The following is a 9,750-nucleotide window of genomic DNA, read 5'->3' as shown; positions in this document are numbered from 1 at the left end:
TGCTTTGTGCAGCGCACGGTGGGAGGCTCTCTGGGAGAAATAACGGTGGGGGCAGCCTCAACCATCACTCAGGGAGGGAGACCGACCTGTAAACCCCTAAGCCCTGGGAGCAGAATGAACGAATGCTGGTACTGGTAGGGGCCCTGTGCTCTAGGAGCCCAGAGGAAGGAACACAGGACCTACCCCCAAACAGGAAGTCACGGTTGGAGGAGCAGGAGCCAGGGCTGGTCCCCCCGTGCTACCTCCGCTGGCAGTCACGTCAGTCAGACCTGAGCCAGCGTGCGATCAGGGTGTGAAGCTGGTCCTCTCCCCCAGGCCCTGTCCAAAGACCTTCCAGGAAACAGAAAGAGAAAGAGAAAGGTGCTAAGAAGTGCCTTTGTTTCCTCCTCTGCGGAATGGCACCTGCCTCAGGGGTTGCTGTGGGATTACGGTACACAGGAAGCTCTGCACCATCTACCCAAGCTTTCAGCGTCTGCACAGAGGAAGTGGGGGCTGAGCAGCTGCCTCGGAGGATGAGTTACAATTTCACTACTGTTACCCTTTGTCCCTTTAGCTACTACCATCCTGGTTCTGTCTCCAACAGCTCCCCGCAGGGTGGGGCTGGGGACAGGGCCTGGCCTCGGGGGAAGCAAGGGAGGCATTTCAGCTGCCACATTTCACGGGGTGCCAACAACTTAGCAAGCGAGATACACAGTTTTAATGCAATACTGTAAAAAAACAAAAAATTAACGCAACAACCCATGATGAATAAGACATCCACCTTTTCTGTAAAGACGGCATCCCACCTGGCACTTGCAAGACCCTGCTTCCCCTCCCCGCATCCTTATCTTGGCGGGGGCCTGGGAAAGGGTGACTGCTTTCCTCTTTAAAGACTTTCTTATGAACCCCTCCAAGAAAAAAGAGGCCATAAAAAATGAATGAATGAATTAAAAAAAAAAAAAAAAAAGCTGGACAAACCTCTGCCCAGCACTTCTGCTGCAATTCAGCACTCAGCACGTCGGGGCGCTGCCTCCCGCTCTCCACGCTCCACGCCCCCCCCCCCGCCCCCGCCTCCGCCCCCGCCCCCGCCGCCGCCCACGGGCCGCTCGGTTTCGAGTTTCGCTTTGCTGCGCCTGCGCAGAAGCGAAGGCGCGCCCGGCCCCTCGCGCGGCCCCGGGCCCCGCCCCGCGGCTATGAAAGGCGGCGCGGCGCGGGGTGGGCGCTTCTAGGCTCCGAGTCCCTCCGCGCCGGCGGCGGCCCCGGGAGCTGGTGGTGCGGAGACGGCGGCGGCGGCGGCGGCGGCCCCTCCCCATCATGGTGAGCGGGCGGCGCCGGGCGGCGGGCGGCGGGCGGCGGGCGGCGGGCGGCGGGCGGCGGGCGGCGGGCGGCGGGCACCGGGCGCGGAGGGAGTCGCGCCTCCACGGAAAACGGGACAGAGGGGGGTTTGGGGAGGAAGTGCTGTATGCAAACGAGGCCCTGCGTCCCGCACTGGAGTGGAGGGTCCCGGGCGGGGCAGGGCCACCCTGAGGTGGGGGAGAGGCGAGGAGAGTGGGCTGGGACCGGGGTGGAGGGTGGGGAGCGGCGCTGGAGGAGGAAGGGACCCGGAGCTGCGGACCAGATGGCGCGAGGCCCCCGCGCGCGGCGGCGGCCCCCGCCTCCCCCGGCCCTGGGCCCCGTCCCGGACCCCGGAGTGCCCGCTCCCCGTCTCGGCGCGCCGCGGGGCGGGTGCTGGTGCGGAGAAGAGTTTACAGAAGCGCCATTGCCACTTGTGGCTTAGCTGGCAGGGAAAGCAGCGGCTCAGAGAGGAGCTGGGACACAGCGGAGTGGGGGCGCAGCTGGACCCCGAAGGCAGGTGCCCGTGCTGCCCAGGCTGGTGCAGCCACAGCGCCCAGGGCTTCGGGGGGCCGCGCGCAGAGGAGGAGGGGGCACGCGTGGTGAATGAGGCCCTTTGTCCGTGCTCTCCTGCCCTGCCTCCCACCAGCCCCTCTGTGGGACCATTGTCCCCCCCACCCCAGACAAGAGAGTATTATCTGCTGCTGCCATTGTTGGGGGAAGGGAGGCAGTCTTCGGGTAACCCTCCTCCACGCACTCTCCTCAGCGCGCTCAGAGCCCTGGCGGCTGTGGCTGTGCCCAGACGTAACACTCCTGCCTCCGGAGAGGCAGGTGCGGAGAAATCAAAGTTAGGGGTCCCCGGAGGCACAGCCTCAGGCCCTCCCTGCAGGCACTACAGCCCATTTAAAAAAGACTTTTTTTTTATTGATGTCAGAAGAGGAAGCGAAAGTGGGAGAGAGAGAGAGAAACATTAATGATGAGAGGGAACCATTGATCGGCCGCCTCCTGCACACCCCCTAATTAGGGACCAAGCCGGCAACCCAGACATGTGGCCTTGTCTGGAACTAACCCCCACCCCAACCCCGGACCTTTCAGTCTGCAGGCGGGCACTATCCACGGAGCCAAACCAGCTGGGGTGCACATTTTTCTTTAGAGGCCACAGCAGTGGGTTGCTCCGATAGAGGAAGAGTTTGGGAAGGCTCAGACAGGCCTGCCCTTCATCCTCCACAACCAGGAGCAGTCGGTGCCGGAGAGGAGAGAACGTCCCTGCTCCCCAGCTTGGGGGGCACCCACCACGCCCGGGGTGCCTGTAATCCCAGGCAGGGAGGGGGCCCCAGTTAGGAGGCGGCCAGAGGCCGGGGAACAAGGGAGCCACTTGGGACCTGGCTGACCTCTGCGCTTCCCTCCTCACACAGAACAGAGGCTTCTCTCGCAAGAGCCACACATTCCTGCCCAAGATCTTCTTCCGCAAGATGTCATCCTCAGGGGCCAAGGACAAGCCCGAGCTGCAGTATCCCTTCCTGCAGGACGAGGAGACGGTGGGCACGCTGCAGGAGTGCAAGACGCTCTTCATCCTGCGTGGCCTGCCGGGGAGCGGCAAGTCCACGCTGGCCCGGGCCATCACGGACCGGTTCCGGGACAGCACCAAGGCGGTGTCCGCCGACGCCTACAAGATCACGCCCGCCCGAGGCGGCTTCTCGGAGGAGTACCAGCGGCTGGACAAGGACCTGGCCGACAGCTGCCGCCGGGACATCCGGGTCCTGGTGCTGGACGACACCAACCACGAGCGGGAGCGGCTGGAGCAGCTCTTTGAGATGGCCGACCAGTTCCAGTACCAGGTGCTGCTGGTGGAGCCCAAGACGGCGTGGCGGCTGGACTGCGCCCAGCTCAAGGAGAAGAGCCAGTGGGGGCTGTCGGTGGACGAGCTGAAGAAGCTGAAGCCCGCGCTGGAGAAGGACTTCCTGCCGCTCTACTTCGGCTGGTTCCTGACCAAGAAGAGCTCGGAGACGCTCCGCAAGGCTGGCCAGGCCTTCCTGGACGAGCTGGGCAACAACAAGGCCTTCAAGAAGGAGCGGCAGCACTGTAGGTGGCGGGGCGGGCAGGGCGGGGCAGGGAGCCTCACTCATAAGGCCCCTGGCTGTGCTGCGCGCACAGGACCACGGTGTCCTCAGAGGGTCGCCTAGTACCCGGCGGGGGGAGCCTTGGGTAGTGGGAGCACAGCGGGATATGGAGAGGTGTGTCCCTTCCGTTTCACCCTTCCTTCTCCCCAGGTCCCCTCTCCCAGGGGACTGCAGACCACTGACCCCGTCTTAGAGGTGGGAAAAACAAATTACTGTCCTGACAGAAAATGTGTTTCATATGCCATTAGGAGAATCTGGCCCAATGTTTTCAAACTCATGTTTAGCAGCAGAACCATTTTAAATGTTCTATGGACTACGGTGACGTCACTGGGGATGATGGTTCTCAGGCCTGGGCCACACAGTGCACCCTTCCTGGCATCCCTTGTTTCAAACAGCAGTCTCCCACCTTGTCCAAATGCCCTTGTTCTGCAGAGGGAAGAGGCCCCGAAGGGATGCGGGGTTTGCCCAAAGCCATAGAGAGAGCCTGGACTTTGTCCACTCCCGCGGGGGCCTCCCCACGGTTCTCTCGTGGTAAGGGCCGTTTGCTCCGAGGATGGGAGTGGGTTTGGATAAGGAAGGGCCCTGGTGACCTTTGTTCTCCTGCGGTGGCCTACTGGGTCTATGTCACCCATTAATCTGTTCATTTAACCCATTTCTGGTTCCCCCAAATCTTAGGTTACTTTCATACTTAAAATGTCCCCTCCCACCCCCCACACTTGTGGTGCTCAGAGGCAGGAAATTCATGCTTGTTTATGTTCGTGGAGAGCTCACTGCTCAGCTCCTGAAGCTTGAATGCTGGGAAACCAGAGGATGTGGTGACTGGCCAGGTGTGAGCCCTGCACCTGAGGAGCTTGAGAGAAAAGCACCCCAGAGGCAGGGCTCCCGGTCAGAGCTGGTGGCTCTGCCCTAGAGGCACTGCCTCTTGAAGCTGCTTTTTGCCATTACAAACTGGGATCCTTTTCTGCCGGGACACCGCAGGAGAAATGTACGGGGTCAAGAATAAGGGCTGCGCTCCGAGTAGAGGCCTCCCCCGGGAGAAGAGTGATGTTCTTGCAGGTATTTGATTCTGGGACTAAACAGGGAAAACCCTAGTGACTCTGAAGCTAAGCCACAAGGCTTGGAGTCTGGACACTGAAGTCACAGGTACTTCCAAACCCTGTCTACCAGCCACATGACACCATCCTGTTACATTCCAAGGCCCGTTACATCTGACAAACCTGCAAGGTACACAACATAGTATGGTGACCAGGTAACTATCCCACTGAGTGAACTAGGGTTCTGTTAAGACTTATCTGGGTGGTTGTGGGAAAACGGGGTGTATGGTCACCCTAATTGTTGTACTTCAATGACAGATAAGGGCCAAATGGCTCCTAAGTGGGCTAGGATGTTAATTATGCTCTTTCCTGCACCCTCCATTGTATCACATATTGTAGTTCCCAACCATCTTTTCCCTTCCCCCACTTTTCATGACCTGGGGATTCCCACTGTTTATTCTGGTGAGCAGCTTGTGCTGCCTGTGTCTGGGTTACAAGTGCTTTCGTGTTCAATTCTGGGGATGAGATGTAAAAATCTACATAACACAGGGAATTTAGCACTTTTTAAAAAATATATAAACTTTATTGATTTTTTTTCCAGAGAGGAAGGGAGAGGAAGAGAGTTAGAAATATCGATTCAGCTGCCTCCTGCACACCCCCTACTGGGGATGTGCCTGCAACCAAGGTACATGTCCTTGACCAGAATCAAACCCGGAACCTTTCAGTCCGCAGGCCAATGCTGTATCCACTGAGCCAAACTGAGTAGGGCTTAGCACCCTTTTTTGTGTTAATCCTCACCTGAGGATATTTTTCCCATTAAGTTTTTGAGTGCAAGGGAGGAAGGTATGGGGAGAGAAACATCAGTTGGTTACCTTCTGCACACGCCTTTGATTGGGAATTGAACCTGCAACCCAGATACATGCCCTTGATCAGGAATCGAACCTTTGACCCTTTGATGTGTGGGCTCATGCTCTAACCATTGAACAATACTGGCCATTGCTAATGCACCCTTTTAAAGTTCTGGGGTTGCTATTACTTTGACCAACTAATGAATAAATGATTTACAGTGGAGTGCTCGATAATTTATGCCTTTTTAAAAATTTGATTTTAGAAGGGAATGGGGAAAAAAAGAGGTTTGGTGTTCCACTTATTTATGCATTCACTGGTTGATTCTTGACTGGGGATCAAACTTGCAACCTTGGCATATGATACTCTAACCAATTAAGCTACCTGGCCAGGGCTCAAGAATTTTCGTGTGAGGTTTGTGTAACTCTGGGCCTCGATGGTCTTGGTGGCCGATGTTGGAACGCTCTCCTGCCCTGACTCACTCTGCTCTCTCCCTGCAGTTGCCCCTGGGGACGAGCACAGGGAGAAGGTTGACCTGGTCGCCTACTTTGGGAAGAGGCCCCCCGGCGTGCTGCACTGCACAACCAAGTTCTGTGACTACGGGAAGGCTGCCGGGGCCGAGGAGTACGCCCAGCAGGATGTGAGTGCTGCAAAGGGACACGGTGGAAGCGGGGAGGGGACAGGGTTCTGGAGGTGGTACTGGCTTAAGACAAAAAAAAAACAACAAGATGGCAGCTCAGGAAAAATGAATGCCCAGCTCACCCCCTCTGATGGCTTACTGCACACACCTCAGGCACCCTTTCTGGGGCCCACCTGCCTAGCAGTGCTGCCAGTCTTAGGCCTGCCCACCAGTGCTGGTTCTCCTGCAGATTAATGGAGAAGGCTGGCTGGGAGCAGACTCCTGCTCTGGCCTCTGTAAGCCTCCATTCAGTCTCAAAGACTAGGAGTCCCTTGTCCTGAGGGAGCCTGGTGCTGAGGTTTCTGTCCTTAGGTCTGAGGCCTGGCCTTGTCCCCAAGTAATGAGTGTCCTAGAATAGCGAGGTTTATTGGCCTGGGGGTCCCCGTTCCTTCACCTCACAGCTGGCATCCTCGCCCACAGCGACATGGAGATCTGCTGCTGGGATATACATGGTTGTCCTAGCCTCCTTCAGGTCACCTCAGCAAGGCCTTCCCTGACCCTCCACCATCGCCTCCCACTTCTCTGCCTCGCTTAATGTGGCCAGTTTACTCGTGTGGTCATTGGTCTCCCACTGAAAAGGAAGACCCCTGAGGGCGAGCATTTTTATTTGGGTTCACCTCTCTTCCCGGCACCTAGCCTAGCTTCAAGAATAAGTGTATATTGCCCTAGCTGGTTTGGCTCAGTGGATAGAGCATTGGCCTGCTGACTGAAGGGTCCCCGGTTTGATTCCGGTCTAGGGCACACACCCGGGTTGCGGGTTTGATCTCCAGTGGGGGGCCTGCAGGAGGCAGCTGATCAATCATTCTCTTTCATCATTGGTATTTCTATCTTTCCCTCTCCTTCTCTGAAATCAATAAAAAGGTATTAAAAAGAATAAGCATATAACATTTTTACTACCATCTCTAACCATTCATTTAGCAGTATGTCTTAAGCATCTTTTATGTGCTACACACCATTGGGACGAAGGACAGGGAGCAAAAATAGAGCAGCTTTTATGGTCAAATGGGCTTTCTCAGAGAAACAGATATAACCAGACGTGCCATCAGATGTAAAGCAAGATTTTGCTCAAGGCATTTATTTCTCACCTCGCCCTGCCCTCCAGGTCATGGCCTGGTTATCGGGGTAGCTATAACCAGGGAAAGCACTCATGACAGTAGCACTATGTGCCTGACATTGTTCTTTTTTAAAATATATTTTTATTGATTTCAGAGGGAGAGGAAGAGATAGAAGCATCAATGATGAGAGAATCCTTGGTTGGCTGCCTCCTGCACACCCCACATTGGGAATAAAGCCTGCAACTTGGGCATGTGACCTGACAGAGATTCAAACCACAACTTCCTGGTTCACAGGTCAACATTCACCCACTGAGCTATACTGACCAGGCCCGATACTGCTCTTTACCCAGTCACTCCTTTAATGCTCACACCGAGATGGGTTCCGTTCCACTTTACAGAGGAATAAGCCAATGGGGAGAGGTTCAACAGCTTGCTCAAAGCCCTGCAGCTCTAAGGGGGGAGGGAGGGACTAGATTCTGAACGCAGGAAGTCTGGCTTTTAACCTCTGCTCCCTGGCACCTTGGTTTTTGTTTGTTAGTTTATAAATATATTCTTATTGATTTCAGAGAGGAAGGGAGGGAGATAGAAACATCGATGATAATAGAGAATCATTGATTGGCTGCCTCCTGTGCGCCTCCTACTGGGGATCGAGCCGGCAACCTGGGCATGTGCCCTTGACCAGATTGAACCTGGGAACCTTCAGTCAGCAGGCCATCACTCTATCCACCGAGCCCAACCGGCCAGGGTGACCTTGTTTTGTTCACATTAGCCTGAAGTCAGTGGAAAAAACACCCCAATACCACACAGGCTGTTAGTGATATTCATGGAGGACGTGCCTTTCACCTGTCGACTGACCCATGCTTCACATTGTCCTCTCTGGAGGCCACCACCTGCAGCTTGGTCCTCATTCCCTGTCTCTGCAGGTGGTGAAGAAGTCTTACTCCAAGGCCTTCACGCTGACCATCTCTGCCCTCTTTGTGACGCCCAAGACCACGGGCGCCCGGGTGGAGCTGAGCGAGCAGGAGCTGCCGCTGTGGCCCAATGACGTGGACAAGCTGTCTCTCTCGGACAGCCTGCCCCTGGGCAGCCGCGCCCACATCACCCTGGGCTGCGCGGAGGGCGTGGAGGCCGTGCAGACTGGCATCGACCTCCTGGAGATTGTGCGGCAGGAGAAGGGGGGCAGCCGAGGAGAGGAGGTGGGTGAGACGCCCCGGGGCAAGCTCTTCTCCTTGGGCAATGGGCGCTGGATGCTGCACCTGACCAAGAATCTGAAGGTCAGGGCCATCTTCACGGGCTACTATGGGAAGGGCAAGGCTGTGCCCACACAGGGCGGTCGCAAGGGGGGTGTCTTTCAGTCCTGCACCATCAACTGAGTGTTCTCACCACTCAGGTGCCCCTCTTTAGAAGAAAGCATGCCCTCTCTTTGATCTTTAAGACTTTTTTTTATTCAGTTAACCTTATAACTTTCCAAAACTTGTAAAATAACTGTCCCTCTTTTTCTGCCTACCCTCTTCCTGTCTAATTCAAGCTCTCAACAGAAAGGGGAGGGGGCAGGTACCATTTAGAAATCTGGGCCAGAGTTGATAAGGCCAAGCTGGGCCTGGAGCTATAGCCACAGCCATGAGCCCTGTCCGAGCTGACTAGTGGGAGAGACCTCAGGGCTCCACTCCCTTCAGCCCTGGGCCCTGGTGGTGGGAGTGAGGGGAGGGTCCCTGGGCTTTGGTTCTATTTCTTAATCAGCGCAGCCTCTGGAAGACTGAGGCTGCCTATCAGGGTAGAAAAGGGGTTAACCTTTTAAGTGCCTGTTCCCTCCTCCTTCACACTGTAACTAGGTAACAGTTTGATAGCTAGCAAAGGAAACAGACCAGTAAGCAGCAACCACACCCCAGGTGCTGGCCTCACCCCAGGAAGGGGGGGATGGGATGGCCACCCTTCCTAGCGGGGTGGCCCTGCTCTATGATGGGAGGCCAAGGCCGAGGCCAGAGGCAGTGCGTGGAGGGGAAGCTCTGGTCTTGCAGTCTGCCCAGCCCATCTTGCCTCCTTGGTGCCTCTGGAGGCCTGTGTGCTGCCTCTAAAGGGGGCTGGTGGGTACCAAGAGCCAATGGAGTGGGCTCCTGGCTGGTAAGGGCTGAGCCCCGCCCAGTGCTTTTGGGAAGGTTTTAACACTGCTACATGGGCTATGGCTCCTGGGGTGCCCTCCACTACCCTCTGCTCAGTAACAGGGCCTTGCTAATTAGGTTGTCACTTGACAGAAGTGCTTGGGATTTGAGTTACCATCCTGCTTTGCCCAACCTCAGTAACTTGTAATACTGATAATGAAATAAATCGTGTTAATCCTAGTTGTGTGCAGTCTCTCTCACCCTTCTGTGCCCAGCTTCTCTTCCTGGGGTGTCTTTGTTCCAAGCTTGGGGCCATCGGTCCTGTCTCCCCACTGCTGGCTGGCCACAGCTGTGACGAGGCCGGGCAGCTGAACAGTGTTGGCTTTCATGAGGAGACAGAAAGGAGAGAGGCTGGTCTTACACACACACAAAGTGGGGGTTGGCTGGGTATGAGGGATGCAGAGCACAGAGCTTCGGCCCAGTCCAATCAGAAAGACTTCTTAGGAAAAATAAAACAAAAAACCCAAACAAACAAACAAAAAAACACACGAAAGACTTCTCAGAGAAGCAAGACCCAAACTCCTAGTATGGATTTCCCCAGGTCAG

General features: G+C 56.0%; 1 protein-coding gene across 1 annotated transcript; it reads left to right on the top strand.

Annotated features, from left to right (window-relative positions):
• The first annotated feature begins 1,151 nt into the window (after positions 1–1,151).
• On the top strand, positions 1,152–9,384 carry CNP (2'',3''-cyclic nucleotide 3'' phosphodiesterase). Its single transcript, XM_084862515.1, has 4 exons — positions 1,152–1,296; positions 2,727–3,393; positions 5,812–5,951; positions 7,969–9,384. Exons 1-4 carry the CDS (start codon positions 1,294–1,296, stop codon positions 8,416–8,418), a joined length of 1,260 nt encoding a protein of 419 aa, XP_084718641.1. The 5' UTR covers positions 1,152–1,293; the 3' UTR covers positions 8,419–9,384.
• The last annotated feature ends 366 nt before the right edge of the window (positions 9,385–9,750 follow it).

This window comes from Pipistrellus hanaki (assembly GCF_964339955.1).
Source record: "Pipistrellus hanaki genome assembly, chromosome: 16".
NCBI classification, from domain to species: Eukaryota; Metazoa; Chordata; class Mammalia; order Chiroptera; family Vespertilionidae; genus Pipistrellus; species Pipistrellus hanaki.
The sequence above is the reverse complement of the archived record's forward strand: the minus strand, read 5'-3'. Positions and strand labels throughout refer to the sequence as shown.